At 36.3% G+C, this 17,205-nt stretch overlaps 1 protein-coding gene and 1 long non-coding RNA gene across 3 annotated transcripts in view; one reads left to right on the forward strand and one right to left on the reverse strand.

Moving 5' to 3' along the window:
• LOC102954431 (cysteine-rich secretory protein 2-like) overlaps window positions 1–11,202 on the reverse strand; it is a 25,718-nt gene extending 14,516 nt beyond the window's left edge. The window contains exons 1-2 of one of the 2 annotated variants that reach the window (XM_007095506.3): window positions 11,166–11,202; window positions 1,694–1,764 (exon numbers count right to left, since the gene is read on the reverse strand). In XM_007095506.3, the coding sequence (XP_007095568.1) occupies window positions 1,694–1,764; window positions 11,166–11,193 (99 nt within the window). In that variant the 5' untranslated portion in view covers window positions 11,194–11,202. Of the gene's footprint in view, window positions 1–1,693; window positions 1,884–11,165 lie in introns of those variants that run through there. The other variant, XM_042986544.1, reaches the window with a different exon arrangement.
• On the forward strand, window positions 1,803–14,037 carry LOC122238650. Its single transcript, XR_006217677.1, has 2 exons — window positions 1,803–2,019; window positions 13,160–14,037. It is a non-coding gene; the product is annotated as an uncharacterized LOC122238650 (long non-coding RNA).
• The last annotated feature ends 3,168 nt before the right edge of the window (window positions 14,038–17,205 follow it).

Genomic DNA, 17,205 nt, shown 5'->3' on the forward strand with positions numbered 1-17,205 from the left:
GAGCAAATTATCTTCAGACTGAAAATTAATTGTGGTAATATAATGACTGTATTTCTGAATGCCATGTGAGTTTTGACCTAGTGTCTGAACTCTTTGATCTGAGGATCCCTAGCTGTTCTCGTATGCTCAGAGTTAACAAAGAATACACAAACAGACAGCAGTGACAGACTTTTTCTGATCAGAAGATAGACACATTGTATAAGCACCTACACGCTAAGTACTTAAAAGAATGATTCATCCTGTTCTTAGGATTATTAAAGGGCATCAGTGTATTAGAAATAATTAGAGCAGCTTAGGGGTGCCTGGGTGGCTCAGTCAGTTGAGCATCTGACTTTGGCTCAGGTCATGATCTTGCGGTTTGTAGGCTCGAGCCCTGCATTGGGCTCTGTGCTGACAGCTCAGAGCCTGGAGCCTTCTTCAGATTCTGTGTCTCCCTCTCTCTGCCTCTCGGCTGCTCATACTCTTTCTCTCTCTTAAATAAATAAACATTTGACAATAAATTATATTAAAAAAAGGAAGATGAAAAAATTTTTTAAAGGAATAATTAGAGCATCTTATTCTTTACGTACTAATTTAAGACCATGAAAAAAAAATCCAAATACTTAATATCACTAGTAAACTTTCTTTTTTTAAATTTAAAAATAGGTATAATTATTATCATACAGTAACTATGAAAATAAATGTGGTGAAGTATGTGAAGAAGTTTTGCTAATCTGAGATTATATAATATATAAATATATTGTTAATTTTCTGTGAAAATCACATTGTAATGAATTAAATAAAAGGAAATCAAAAAAGATATTTGGACAGCTTTTAAACCTGTGGATCATTGCTTTCAATAGAAATATAATTACAGTATCAAACTTATACAAAAAACTGTTTTTGTTTGTTTATGTTGAGAGAGAGAGAGCGAGCAGAGGAGGGACAGAGAGAGAGGGAGACAAAAAATCCCAAGCAGGCTCTGCTCTGTCAGCTCAGAGACCAACGCAGGGCTTGAACTCATGAACTGTGGTGAGATCATGACCTGAGCTGAAACCAAGAGTTGGATGCTTAACTGGTTGAGCCACCCAGGCACACCCAAAAATTTTTTTTAAGAGAGAGAGAGAAAGAGAGAGGGAGAGGGCCAGAGGGAGAGAGAAGGAGAGAAAGTCTTAAGTGGCTTCACGCCCATGATGGAGCCCGATGCAGGGCTTGATTTCATGGCTATGAGATCATGACCTGAGCTGAAACGCAGTCAACCACTTAACTGACTGACCCACCCAGGTGCCCTGTATCAAACATAATTTTAATTTCTGGGTGGCCACTTTGAAAAGGAAAAAAATAAACAGATCAAATAACATATTTATTTAATAGATTCAAAATATTATGCTTTCATCATGAAATCAATTTTAAAATTATTAATGAAATATTTTGACTTTTTTTTTTTTACTAAGTATTGAATTCTCCATGTGTTTATGCAGATCTCAGTCCCGATCGTCTGTATTTCTAGTGTTCAATACCCTCACGTGGCTAGAGGCTACAGCTCGTCATCACAGCCTTAAAATTAACTGTGTTAAGTACTCGAGCAATGGATGAGTACTTTGTGATGTACCAGACACTGTAATACTTTTCAGTTTTGCAAACTGATCTAATAGCTTGCTATTCCTCAGAGTTGCTTCAATCGTTCTGAAAATATTTTTAACCTTGACCGTACCTGTCCATTTGCAGGAAAGAATGGAAGCAACACAAGAGCCAGGAACAGCAACTCCAGGAATAAGGCCATGGCTGGGGGAGGAAAAAAAGAAAAAAAAAAAAAAAACACAAAGGGAACAAAGACCTGCATTAGAAAGTTTAGTGCATGAACTTCTGAGGAATATAGGAAAACAAAACAAAACAAAACAAAACAAAACAATGTAATGATCTCAGTTATTCCACGTTCATTAATAATATAACAAGAGAAGATTTGTTACAAGATGTCAATAGAATGATAATGGATGCACCCAGAAGCAGCCCTTCATAGGATGTAAAGAACAAAAGGAGGTACTCGGTTGAAGCCTTTGAAGTACACCTATAAATGTGAAGTGCATCTACATACTACCCTATTTTACCCTAGTTCCACAGTCTTGTCTATGTAGCTCTTCCCTTCGGATTCTAGGAATGGCTTCTTCACATTGCCTACTGAGGAGAAGTATTAGCTCCCAACTGTTAGCAATACTGGGATACCACTGGAATAGTCCTTGCTGGTTTCCTTAAATCCTTCTTAATCCTTCATAAATATACCCTCATTAAGATCTCTTCAAATTACTAGTTATCATGTGCCATTTCTTTCCTGTCATGAATCTGGCTCATGTATTTGACATTACTAGAACCCTAGGTAAATCCACTGAGAAGGAAGTGCTTTTCTTTAATACTTTCAACTACACCAATGTAGCCAGTGTCCTGATTCATTCCCATTCAAACCTTTCACTATTACAATGCCTCAAATTCTAAAAAAGGCAACATTCTCCTTCTGTATCTAAAAACAGAAGGTAGATTTCTCACTTTTAAGATTAAATTACAATCTGTACTGATGCCCTTAATAGGTTCACATCCTTTGCCTCACTAATTTAACTTCTTGGAATCCTGAAGAAATAATAATGTATACTGGAAAAACTTTAGGCATACATTTTTATTACATTAATATTTATAAGGATAAAAACCTTACAATTTACTACATGCTCAATAGCAGGGAGATAAAATGCCCAAATAAATTAGAATACATTCTCTTGTTGGAGTATATTAGACATAACAGTTATGTCTCTGATGGTGTTATAACAAAAACAATGCTTATGCTTCAAAGTTAAAAAATGGTATATGGGAAATTCTTAGCTTCTGTTATGGATGAATGTTTGTGCCCTCCCAAAATTCATATGTGGAAGCCATTGTGGCTATATTTGTATTTGGGTTTCTAAGAAAGTAGTTAAGATTAAATGAGGTAATAAGAATGAACCCTGATCCAATGAGGTTAGCGTACATATAGGGAGAGATACCAGAGCCCTCTCCCCACCCCCACTTCCTGTTTCTCATATTCATACATACAAGAAGATTCTATGTGAGAACATAGTGAGAAGGTGGCTGTCTGCAAGTCAAGAAGAGAAGTCTCATCAGAAATTGACTATACTGTCACCTTGGTCTCAGACTTTGAACCTCCATAACTGTGAGAAAACAAATTTCTGAAGCCACCCAGTCTGTGGTATTTTGTTATGGAAGCCCAAGAAGTCTCACACACATTCCCATATTTGGTATTTGAGGGTTAGGTTATTTCTGAGTGAGTTTGAAGGTCCATAAAATATGGTAATTTGAAATCTTCTGGAGCTACAGATTTGCATTCAGGTGCCCATGTGTGAGGAAGACACTGAGAGATCTGGTTACCTCTGACTCCCATCCAGCATCCATATCTCAATGAGCCTTGCTTTGCTCATGGATCTATGACAAAAAGCATGTCACAGGTATTTTGGAGTAGTTTTAAGGTAAGAGAAGAAATTTTATTGCATGGTCATATTGACAATCTTGATATGTAGGGAGATTTGGGAATGCTTACATTATTACTCTCCTGAAGTAACAGAAATAGGATCTCATCCCCTTCTTCCACAAAATAATTATCAGACAAAGAACAAATGAGATTAAACAGAAATACAAGAGAATTAGTTTATCTTCACGTGGTGAGACATTCTTTTTTGCATTTTCTATAATAAGTCTGTGTTACTGTAATTACTGTAATTAGAAAAAGAAGAAGATTATTAACTCTTTGGAAAGTGTGTCTGACTTTGTCAAGCCTATTAGTTGTTTTTCTTTTGCAACCTGGTGTAGCTAACAGTTTAGGTATTATGACAATCATGTAAGAGAACAGAGGCACAGAAGCATAAGTGACCTCCCAACAGCACTATTGCCAGTTAGAGTATAGCTGGGACAGAACCCAAGATTTCTTTTAGCCTCAATATCTATTTCCCACTAAACTGTATTATACTTTTTGGAGGCCTGGGGTTCCTGGTAAGAATGAAAGCATTTAATGAATCTTCTTCCTTGACAAAAAATATTCATGCATTACTATAAAGCTTTTCCCGGCTGTTAAATAGCTGGTAGATTACTAAACACATTTGAAAAGATTAGAAAAAAAATACACAATATTAACAAGTTAATCCTCTACTATTGTCCCTCAAATATGAAATAAAACTCCTAAAACTTAAAGAGCTCAAGTAATTTTCTTAGGATATGCATCTATCAATTTTCTTAGGATATGCATCTCGTGTTGAAAATATGCCTCATTATGATAACCTTTAGATATGTAACTTTGTTAAAATAATGGAGAAGTTTGTTGGCATTTTAATGAAGTATTTTTTTATTTAATGAAGTATTTATTTAATAATATTTTTTAAATAATTAGAACAGGAAGGGAGAGAATTAGAATGAAAATCACAAAATTAGCAGCATATTCCTGCAAGAGAGTTCTATGAGGGATACAAATTATGCAGGTGTTCCTACAGATTTTTGGAAATGTAAACTCTTATATCCCATTAAAATATCACTTACAGAAGTAAGAAAAAGTCGATTTTGTTTATACTGTAATTATTAGGTGGAACAGAGGAAGAGGTAGGAGAATAAAATGAAAATTTGAAGACAGAAAAGAAAGATTATGGAAGGAAAAATTAAATTCTGTATAAAGCAAATACATAAACTTAGTGTCCAAGAAAACATCGTTCATTTCTCAGAGATACCTGGTCCCTATTGAACAAACCTGAATACCTAAAGTTGGCACCTGGTATTGTGATAATGGAAAGGGTGCACTATAGATGTTAAGAAGTCTGGGGTTTATTGTCATTAATCCTGTTGTAACTAGTTATATGAAATTGAAAATCTTTTTCAAGTTGGACTATGGTGACATAGGATCACTTCATATGGTTCTTGTTAATAGGGAGATAAGTAATGTTAGAGCAAAGGATGCCTGTGCCCTCAGGGGGAGGTGTACCCAGCAGAAATCTCTCAGCTTGTTGGCACTTCAATTAATTGGCTGAAGCCTCCGATTAGACTACACCACAGTTTGACCTCTATCTTGGAGCAATCTTGCTTCCCTTCCCTCCCTTCATAGGGAATTGATCCCAAATGTATTTTTTGATCTCCTTGTCTCAGATTTTGTTACCATTACCTGGGGAACCCAACCTGGTAGGTACATTATTCATTAGATAATCTTTTTCTCATAACTCTCCTTATGAGGGGTTCCTTGTTTATACCTCATTATCCTTTGATCATATGCCCTTTATGTCTTTGGTCATGTTAATTCTTAACCTGAATTTTAACCATATCCTTCAAGAATGGGAACATTTCTAAGTTCTTCTTTCCAAAGAAACTCACAGGCTAACTCCAAAAACACCGATCTTGTCTCTGGATGGGAATATTTAAAGCCCACCCAGTCAATTTGTATTTTATTCAGTTTTTCTGATTTATATTAATATTCTATTTTCTCTCAGTTTCTTTACATTTGACTTTCCCCCCATATCTACATTGTGAGTAGCTATGGCAAAAGATGGTTCACTCTGTATTTGGTCAGAGAGGGAGCTGCAGAAGCTTACAAAGTCTCCAGGGGACTCACTCTTACACTAGTGTCCTTGGGCCATGCACATCCCTTTGTCATGGCCTCAGGTGGGCCTCCTAGAAAATTTGAAAGCAAAAGAGGAAAATAGACCCTCCCTTTTTTTTTTTCAAGTCAATGGCAATCAGTTATTCCACATTCTATCCATGATAGCATGCTAGATATTGTTGAGCATGGTCAAGGAAAAAGGACAGGATTCTTGCCAGCCCTGTCTTAGCATGTTGTTAGGGGAGCCCATAATTCTAATGCCTTCAGTGTGAGCTGGTTGGACTTTCCCATGTGTGCAAAAGTGAAAGGTAAAGTTTTATTGTCTTTTGCCTAGACCCATTTTGGGACTTTTGGAGAAGGAAAGGGAAGAATCTAGCATAGAGCAAGGCTCTGGAAATAAATATTTCAGATGTTTTGTATTCAGATATTCAGATATATTGTAAGACCAATGCATTTAGCTCCACCTCACCTCTTGCCCCCAGGGGCCTCCCTAAATAGCAGGTGCAGATAGGATACGTTTTATTTGCATTTCCATTTGGTAGAGTCATACAGAAAACATTGGAAAGAATTAGGAGGGGTGCCTAGGTGGCTCAGTCAGTTAAGCCTCTGACTTTGGCTCAGGTCATGATTTCACTATCTGTGAGTTTCAGCCATGCTTTGGGCTCTATGCTATCAGTTTAAAGCCTGGAACCTGCTTCAAGAATCTGTGTCTCCCTCTCTCCCTGCCCCTCCCCTGCTCACACTCTGTCTCTCTCTTTCTCTCAAAAGTAAGCAAAGATTTTTTAAAAAATTAGGAAAGTAATAGAGTCTTCTTGTTATTCACTTGCATATAGACAATTTTTAAATGTGCGTCATGATATATCTCCTCGACTATTTCCTTGGGAACAAACTTTAGATTCTTTCTAAATCGTTGCCCTCAAAAGAGTTATTTTGCTACATGCAAGTCACCAAGTCTCTCTTCTTATACAGTTTTCTGCTCTTCCATTCATAATTTTCCTTTTCAAGAGATCAGTAATTTCTCAAGAGTGTGACTAGGGAAAAGTCAAAGGGATTCAAAGATTTACAAATCCAAGTGTTGATGATTTACTGCTAACTATATACAGCAGAGCAAATTGTGTCTTTCTAAAGCATAAATTTATATACACAATTAAATTATAGCATATAGCTTCTTCTTTATATTGGTGTTAGGAGCACCCCTAAGTTTGAAATACTCACTTGAAAAAAATAAGTCGTTTTCTCTAATGACATGATATCACTGCTTACTAATTAATGAAAAACATAAACTTACAAAAATTATATAGCCATACCTTGCCTTAAAAGCCCATTTTATGGAAATAAGGATTTTCAAATTAGACACTAGGGAGAATTTGTTTAGTTCCTAAGAGAAGAATTCATAAAAGGGTTGATTTAACAAGCAAACTTTTCAGGGTGCTTGCGTGGCTCAGTAGATTGAGCATCTGACTCTTGATTTTGGCTCAGGTCATGTGGGATTGAGCCCTGTATCAGGCTTCTTGCTGAGCATGGAGCCTGGAGCCTGCTTAGGATTCTCTCTCTCTCTCTCTCTCTCTCTCTCTCTCTAGCTCTCTCTTTCTATGCACCTCTCCCCCACTGGCATTCTATTTCTCCCTAAAATTATGTATAGGGTCAATTGGGTGGCTCAGTAGATTAAGTGTCTGACTTCAACTCAGGTCACAATCTCACGGTTTGTGAGTTGGAGCCCTGCATTGGGCTCTGAGCTGACAGTGCGGAGCCTGCTTGGGATTCTGTCTCCTTCTTTCTCTGTCCCTCCCCCATTCACACATGCACTCTCTCTCTCTCTCAAGACAATTAAAAAAATTTTTAAAAATAAAATAAAATTATGTATGAATGAATGAATGAATGAATGAATAAATAAAGTAAGCATTTAGGCTTCTATTCTAGTTAGGCTGTAAAAATAGGCAGGCTTCGTATTATCACCCTGACATGAACTCTGGAGGAATGATGGAAGAAACGATATAGTGAGAAAATCTGGTGCCATTTGAGACAACATGGATGCATCTAGACAGTACTATACTAAGTGAAATAAGTCAGACTGAGGGAGACAGTCTACTCATAAATGGAATTTAAAAGAAGAAGACGAAGAAGAAGAAACAAACAGCAAAATCAGAACTATAAACATAGAGAACAAACTGATGGTTGCCAAAGGGAAGGGATGCAGAGGGGGCAAAATGGGTGAAGGGGAGAGGGAAATACAGGTCTCTTGTTACAGAATGAGTAAATCATGGGAATAAAAAGCAAAGCATAAGGAATATAGTCAGTGATACTGTAAGAGTGATGTAATGGGACACATGGTAGCTTATACTTGAGGTAAACATAATATAATATATAATCTTGTCAAATCATTAAGTTGTACATCTGAGACTAATATAACATTGTGTATCAACTATACTCAAATAAAAACAAATTTCAAAAAAATCCATGATCAAGTAAGTTTTATATCAGGACTGTAAGAATAATTAAAAATTATAAAAAGAATAATTCAAAATTAGAAAATATATTGGTCAAATTCATCACATTAATGGACTAAAGAAAAATCATGTGGCAAAATATGTTATTAAATTCAACCCCTAGTTATAGTTAAAAATAAGAACAAAGAAGACGAGAGATTATTAATTTGGTAATGGAAATATTGCTAAATATCTCTAGCAAATATTGTAGTTATTGGAGAAACTCTAGGTGCATTCATTTAATATTGAGAACAACAACAACAAAAAAGAATGACTAATGTCATTGGTATTGTTCAACATCATATTAGAGAGGTCCTTATCAAAGTCATAAGAAAAAAAGTACATATTTGTAAGTCTTGAAAGGAAGAGGTAATATTAGTATTATTTTTAAATGATATGGCCAATTATCTGGAGAATGCACCATAATGAAAAGTTTGTAAGATGTAATAGTCAACCTATAAAAAATACCATTGCCATAAACTGGCAACACTCAACTAGAAAATAAGATTAAAAAGAAACATACAACTCATAGCACGAAAAATAGGGGCTCCTGGGTGGCTCAGTCTATTAAGTGTCCAGCTTTGATTTAGGTCATGGTCTCACAGTTCATGAGATCGAGTCCCACATGGGGCTCTTCACTGACAGTGTGGAGCTAGCTTGGAATTCTCTCTCTTACTCTCTACCTGCCCCTCCCCTGCTCGTGTTCTCTCTCACCTCAAAATAAATAAATAAACTTAAAAAAAAAAGTACAAAAAATATAAAGCTTATTTATGATATAACCAAGAATTAGAAAAAAAAAATGTTTGGAGACTACTTTTAAACTCTAGTAAAGGACACAAAAGAAGATATGCATAAGTTAAGAGATTTTCATTCTATTATGGTATGTGTTAATATAATAAAGTTATCAATCCTAATTAAATTAATATGAAAATTGTTTGTAATCCTAGTAAAAATTCTAATTGGCCTATGAATAACTGAATATACTTTTTAATAAGAAGAATTAATTTGGTAATCTTTTCATACTAGTTATTAAAATAGGCTCCAAACTTGTCTTGACAAAATTTGGATGTTGTATTAGGAAGAGAAAAATGGGCCAATGAAAGTGAATAGAAAATTTAAGAGACAGACAAAACAAGGTAGCATAGAAAAGCATTAGAGGAAGAACAGATTATCTAGCATGTGACTTTGGGGAAATTACCTTGCTATATGGGGAAAATTTTAAAGAAGCAAAAAAACCAGATCCTTATTAATCATTACCTATGAAAGTAAATACAGAGGGGTTAAATTTATAAATAGATGAAATGTTTTACATGCATGTTTTCAAGACCATATCCCTTTGCCTTAAGTGAACTATATGATCATGCCATTATATGGTGACCTGTGTTTTGTGTGAAGCACTGTGTCACTCTTTATGGGCCCGTTAAAACTCCTAACAGTCTAGATAGTAGATTACATGACTCAATACCCTAGTTTACAGATCTTCAGTCCCCAGATCAGAGATTTAATAATGAAATGCCATATGCTTGCATGCAAAACAACCGGAGGGTAAGTGCAGACAGTTTGGCCTCAAAGCCCTAGCTCCTGAAAGGAGGGGATGAAAATGTTTCAAACATTTAGACCAGAAAAAAATGTCATTAAAAGCATCAACACACATATGTATAATGTGTGCTTTGTGGGTACAGACACATCTGCATACCAGTCACAGCACCGGAAAGTATTTGATGCAATCTTTTTGAACTTTAGATGTCACATTTAATCTTCATTCTGGTCACTTTCTTTATCTCAGCCACTTGTCTGCACTACAGAAAGCAGCCTATGACACCGTACAAAGTTTGCCAAACTTCTAGACATCATCATCTAGGAAATCTGCAAAGATACCTAAATAATAGTAGCCGCCTTGACAGTTCCCAAAAGCAAGTTTTTTTTTCTTTTCCACATTTTTTCCTTTCCCTTACTTGAACTTACTAAACAGCATCACTGGAATTATTAGCACTATCTGATTTAGACATTACTTTAGAGGTCTGACACCCTTCCTCCTAATTTGCCTCTTCCTCTTACAAGTCTGAGCTCTATTCAGGGGTTCCAAATGACCTCACGACGCATCATTATAGAGTAGTTCCTGCATTTGCAACTTGTCATCGGTTTAATTTCCTTTGATGCTCCTCCAGAAGGTGAGTCACACAGAAGCAGGTGTAGATTTTGGTTTTAATTGACAAAAGACGCAACACCGGATCTTCTCTGGCAACAGTATAAATCTTTCCTAAACTCCCTGGATGGCAGTTTAGCCATAGAGGAGAACATTAATAAAATATTTTTGCAAATAAAATCTTAGCTCTGCAGGGTAAATTACTCCTTGAATGTTGTGATTAGGTACCATTTCTTATTTGCCAGAAAAATTCTTTGTTGAAACTGCTTTCTTATATAAAATATACACAGCAGATACTATATTTGCTTATGTAAGCAAATATAAGTCAACAGGTCTGAAACAGGATTTGTCATTAACTTTTGATCAGAAAACTTATAAGTCTTTTGTTTTCTTTTTGATTTGAGGGAATTTCATGAGGGAAATTGTATATTATGCTGATAATCATTCAGGATATTTTTTTATCTCTATGTCAGTGCTATAATTTTGTTTTGATAGATTTAAAATTATTAGCAATAGCTTCTGATCCTTACTTTAATATAGTCTGTACCAATGACATAGCCATATATGTGAATATGAGTGAAATTATTAATATGGAAGTATGTGACACATATCTCTTTAGTTATTCATTTTTCCTTGAAAGGAAGTTCTGGTATAATTGTTTCCAAAAGTCATAAACATGGAAATTATATTACCTATTTTAGAATGAAAAGTAAAATTTAATTTAAATATTAAATTCGCTGAAAGTGCTTTTGGAATAATAGAGCTACATAGTATTTTCTCAGCTTAAGAAAGAGTATAAAAATTAAGCCCATTACTCTCAATAAAAGTGATTAAGTTTTGAAAAATCATAGATTCTTTTACAATATATGATTTACCACTGAAAAAGCATCAATATATTTGCATCATAAAATGTTCACCTTAAAATAAATACATTACTTACTGCTGATTCTCAGAGCTGGCTGAAACATCTGCTTTATCTGTAGGAAGAAGGAAGGTGGAGAAAAAGAGGTTAGAGCAGTATATATACATTACACTTATTTCCTGTTTTGGGCCAATTACGGTTGCGCAAGTGAATCTAAGTCAACAGGTCTGAAACAGGATTTGTCATACCAATAGTTTCAAATTTCACTGCTGATTGTTTAACTGAAGTTTTGGCAATATCTTGTCATTCTCCACATGGCTTTTTTTTTTTTTTTTTTTTTGAATGGCTTTTCTTCAGCTCAGGTGATGTCCTTAGATGTCTCCTTTGGTGTGCATTTATTCTCAGTGCCTGTTTAGTTCCTAGAAGTGAATTCTCTGTAGACCTTGGGTGGAGGTTATTTAATGTTTCCATATGTCCAGAGGTAGGCAGGTTGAAGAGCTTATGCACAGCTTTTTCTTCTATGGAGCTGGGAAATGCAAAAACATTTGCAAAAGCAAATGCCTTTCTTCCAGATATTTCCCAGGATGCTGGATGAGTCCATAAGCTGACACATTTGCTTACTGGGAGCTGTGATGTGTCCAGTACTGTGGGAAATGCTTACATAAACTGAATGTAGATACATGTTCTTATGCATGCATTTCTGCAAGTAAACCTAACATTGTTCAGTGGGAGGGCTAGGAGGTCATTCTTTAGTTTATTGGCAGGACTTGATTTGTACAGGATATCTAAAGTTAATACTGGATTTACTGTAATTATTTTTAGAGTGTTTAATTTGTTTATTGGATATATATCAGAACTTGGTCTATTCTCTAATGGAAAGAATGACCTAGAAAACTTGATTTAGGGAGTGAAGGAAGGGATGGAGGGGGTGCCTCACACAGCTTCATTTTACTGTCTTATAAAGCGAATTTATGCCCATCAGGCCTGGCCCTGGAACATGAAGCTAGGTCAACATTAAACCAATTTGTCACATGTAGTTTGTCGTTTTCTGACTTGAAAAATTTTAAGGCAGAAAGATTTTATCTCCTTTGTCTGAAAAGTTTTAGTCCTTTAAAATGGGTAATGAAATGCATTCTAATTCTAATTGGATAAACTTGCTGCTTTTAAAAAATGAGTTTAGTTGTAACTGTGTGTTGTATGTAGATGTTGTGCGGGTGTCCCCATTTCTCTGCATGTCCTCAGGAGGGTTTGGCTCCAAAACATTTTTTAAACCTCGTTCTTGATTTCCTGATTTTCCAGTTCTGGATTTCTTCTTAGCAAATAATATTAGAAGTCCTGACAAAGTACATGGTGATTTGAGGGGCCCACCCAGAAGGAATATCAGCCAGTGTATCTTTTTTATTTTAATTTTTTTAGCTTATTTATTTTGAGCGAGCCGGGGAGAGGGATACAGAGAATCCCAAGCAGGCTCCAGGCTGTCAGCACTGAGCCCGATGTGGGGCTCAAACTTACAAATCGTGAGATCGTGACCTGAGCTGAAAACCAAGAGTCAGATGCTTAGCTGACTGAGCCACCCAGGCACCCCAGCCAGTGTATCTCAAGCAATGGCTCAGATCCTGTACTCTGGCTCAGATGGCCAAAGCTAAGGCAGGGCTTCGGGACCAGGGGTGTATACCAGTGTTCCTCAGTGTCCAGGCCATACCTGTCCAGTGGTGCAGCCCCATCCAGGCGTATGGTTTTGAGAAAATCCTCCTTTTCTGCTACATTCCTGATGGGGAGGTGGTGGTCTCAGGTATTATGTGCAGCTAACTGGACAAATGGAGACGTTTGCTATTTGGGTCCAGTCTTGTTCACCGTCAAGACTGACAAAGTAGTTTGAGATAAACTGTCAGCTCTGATGTTTGCTATACTTTGTTGCTTGTTATAACCTCAATACTAGAGTAAGTTGTAGGCCTTTAAATTCAGGGAAAACAAGGGAAAATTCAAGAGTTACTGGAATGTTAAAACAAGAGATTTGTTCAGGGTGACACATGGTAAAAGCATGTCATTGACCATGTTTCCTTCTCTTCCAGGCTTGGTACATTGTGAGCTGTGCCTTGGGAATCTATCATAGAAATCTTTTCACAATCTCCCTTTCTCCAAAAGTGGATCCTTTTTTAATGGAAGATTCAAGTAGAGAATCTGTCCACTTGGCTCTGTTAGTTTGGGGAGGGTTATGCTTTTGTATAATTCACAGGATTGCCTTTTTCTTCTCTAGAAACATTTAAAATCCAAACTTTTGAAACTGTCCTCTTCATGTTTAAAATGTAGCTACAATTTTGGCGATAGTCATAAATTTGTGTGTGGAATGACTCATTAAGCCCTCTTCACAACCACATAAGGTGAGCGCTCCTGTTACCCCATTTTGCAGATGAGAAACAAGGCACACAGAGTTATGGGACTTATCCAAGGTCACATGGCAGGGCATGTGGGCCCAGGGATGGCTTTCTTTTGTAACAGCCACCTGTCTCTGAGTTCTGTCTACACTTCTCTGTTAGGTCCCCTTCCCACAGTGGTTTCAATGGGCAACTCCCTGTGACTAATGGACTCCACTGGGATCCAGACTGCTGACAGGAGGGCCCTGTAGAGGGTGGCATTCTCTCATTTCCCTGGATGATGGATTGAAAAATTCTTTGCTCATATTGCTCCTGGCCATAGTTGGGCCAGGTAAGAGGAACCAGGTTCACACCTGACTGACCAGCCTGGAGGGGGAAGGGGAAAGGCACACAAAAAATGGGGAGTCAATCATCCCAGCCGGCACATCTGTTCCACTGTTAAACCCAGAGTAGCCTCCTGCCCGTGGAATCCTCCTGGTGACAGAAAAGACACACTTCCTGTGTACAAGATGTCTTCTCAAGATTGTTCAAATCGTGCATGTGGATATCAAAATAAAATTGCTATTTCAGATTTAGCGCTTGTATATTTATTCTTTGGAGCTATTTTGCTGTTATAATTTATCCACATGTTTGACAGTCAATACTTTCACAAGTCATTTTTTTAAATGGTTATTTATTTTTGAGAGAGAGGGAGAGAGTGGGCAGCAAGAGAGGGAGAGAGAGAATCCCAGGCAGGATCCTCGCTGTCAGCACAGAGTCTGACACGGGGCTCGATCCATCCCATGAAACAAGAGATCATGACCTGAGCCAAAACAAGAGTCAGACGCTTAACTGACTGAGCCACCCAGGTGCCCAATACTTGGATAAATCTTAACCAAATTATTCTGTTTGCAACTTGAGGCTTTTCAAGATTACTTATGTAATAGTAAAGCTAAGCTTAGTTTTGTGAACTATAGAGAGTTAAAATATTCAATAGTGATATTTTTAAATGGAAGTACATAGCATATAACATAATGACAAAAGACCCCATAACTCATTAGTATTTTTAAGTTCCAAGTTCTTATGGTATTAACTTTTATTTTCTGGTTGTATAAAATTCAGTATAACAGTGATCTACATTACATACTAAATTATCATCATTTGATTCTGTTCATCTGTGGAAGGCTTTACTTAATTGTCCCAGGCTTATTTCCATATCTCAAAAATTAAGAGAGTTAGACTAATAATTTCAGATTCCCTCTACCTCCAAAATGTAATGATTCCAAATACTGAATTTTTATAAATGAGGGAGTATAAACGAATAAATCACATACATAGCACTGGCAGGAATTTCTAGGTGCTCATGTTAGCATGTAGATTGCACAATGTGGTAATTCAGTATTTTCTGTTCACTTTCATGTCTGTACTGGCTTTATGAGTTATGTGGTAAACATATACTAGAACTGAATAGTGCCTGCTTAACAGATATAATATTTAATTGCAATTAATTAATAAGTCAAATAATTAGATATTACTCTAAACTTTTTTTTTTATAAAAAAGAGCTTAGAAATCAAGGTAGATTGTACTGTAAAATTTAAAACAAAACCCTGTTAAACACTCAGCTGCCGTGTGTCCAGTTAATCGCTTAAATGTATTTTATTTTATGTGTATTTGAGGTGAGAGTTCTCAATAAGCTGAATCAGCCACTTGGACAAAGTCACCTTGGAATCGTCCTCTGTGCAACCATTTTCTATGGGAGAATGTGTTTCACGGGGAAGACCATATCCAGAAGCACCCAGAGCCCATTCTCTTCTCTACTTAATGGTATAGAATATTGTTAAGAGCTTGAGATTTATGATCTGATGGACAGAGGTTACATTTCTATGCCAATGTATATTGAGACATTGTTTTTCTGCCTGTAAGTTTTCACTATCAGTAAGTTTTCCCATTGCAAAATAGGAATAGTATTATTATTTTATTTGGTTGTGATAAAATGAGATTACATGTGTAAGAATTTCTAAAGTGTTAGTTTCCTCCCATTTTATGTGATTTTTTTCCCTCGGTGTCTGGAGAAACCTGTCCCTAATACTTTAAGCTGTGGGATTGCTTTTGAATTTTTTGAAAGGTGGTTTGATTTACCAAGGTATAGGTAGTTATGTGAGAAATTACCATAGTAATTGTATAGAAAATGGCATAAAAAGGAAAAATATATTTTTGACTCATAATTAACACTTAATAGATGTCCTCCAACTTTATATTCATTGTTATGACTACATAATCATAAATGCCCCATGATATATAAGGTTTTTTCTTGTCAAATATTAGCATCCCTATTATTAAGTTAAACAAATGTAAAAACATATTGTGACTTTGGGTCACAAAATACCATAAACATATTGGATTGACAAATTGACCATAATCTTCTAAAATGGTTGTTTGCAACCACACTTGTTCCCTCACCTGCTGTGATTAGTTTGTCTTTTTCTGTATTTACATCCACCATTGTCATTGTTGGCCCTTTAGGATGCATCCCTCCCAACTTTATCAGTGAGTATCTTTCATCTTTTTCTCATTTGCATATCCAAACTTTATGTTAAAAGGGCAAGTCATTTGCTCCTATGTCTATATTTTAACTCCATTCCAACTGTTTTTTTTTCTTTGAGTATTTAAATAAAATAACTCATGTGGCAAGAAAAGGAGAGGGTCAGGGGTTGGGACCACCATATTTTTGGTTTGTGCATTCCAACACTTTTAGTGGAACTTGTAATTGAGTATCTCAGTGACCATTGCTATTAAACACTGCATCTTGTTTAGAGAATGTTGCATTTCTTACTTCTCTTTTTTATTAAAATTTTTTAAGATTTATGTATTTATTTTGAGAAAGAGAGCCCAAGCAAGGGAGGGGCAGAGAGAGAGAGCGAGAATCCCAAGCAGGCTCCACATAGTCAGTACAGAACCAGACATGGGCCTTGATCTCACAGACCATGAGATTATCACCTGAGCCAAAATCAGGAGTCAGATGCTCAACCCACTGAGTAACCGGGTACCCCACATTTATTCTTAAAATTAGTGTTCTCTTCTTGGGTTTACCTAGTATACTCTAACCAGATTGGCTATAACATAAAATAAATAAAACAGAAATGTCAAATAAGTCCCTCCTTCCCTGACCAGCTCTCCTCTTATCTTAGACATAGTAACAACTGTATGCTTGCTGCCTGTTGTCATTTCTGTGCTGATCACTCAAAACTAACTAGTTACTGCAGAGATGAATAGGATCTCTGCCTTGAAGCTGATCTCTCATGGCCCAGCTTTCTATGACTTTCACTTCCCAGTTACCAACTGCCTATAGCTTACTGGCTGAAAGCATAATCTTTGCAAACTGTCAGGTTTAGGAAATCCTCTCCAAGCCTCAGCTTTTCTCTTCTGTAAAATGTATATCTTCATCTAATAGGTTTGCTTTGATGACTAAAAATTGTATAGTAAACATAAAACTTTTAAGATGATACCTGATATGTGATAACAAATACAATAAAGTTTTTTTAAATTTTATTTTTTATTTTTTAAAATTTACATCCAAATTAGTTGGCATATAGTGAAACAATGATTTCAAGAGTATATTCCTTAATGCCCCTTACCCATTTAGTCCATCCCCCCCTCCCACAACCCCTCCCATAACCCTCAGTTTGTTCTCCATATTTATGAGTCTCTTCTGTTTTGTCCCCCTCCCTGTTTTCATATTATTTTTGTTTCCCTTCCCTTATGT

This window comes from Panthera tigris, chromosome B2 (genome assembly GCF_018350195.1).
Source record: "Panthera tigris isolate Pti1 chromosome B2, P.tigris_Pti1_mat1.1, whole genome shotgun sequence".
NCBI classification, from domain to species: Eukaryota; Metazoa; Chordata; class Mammalia; order Carnivora; family Felidae; genus Panthera; species Panthera tigris.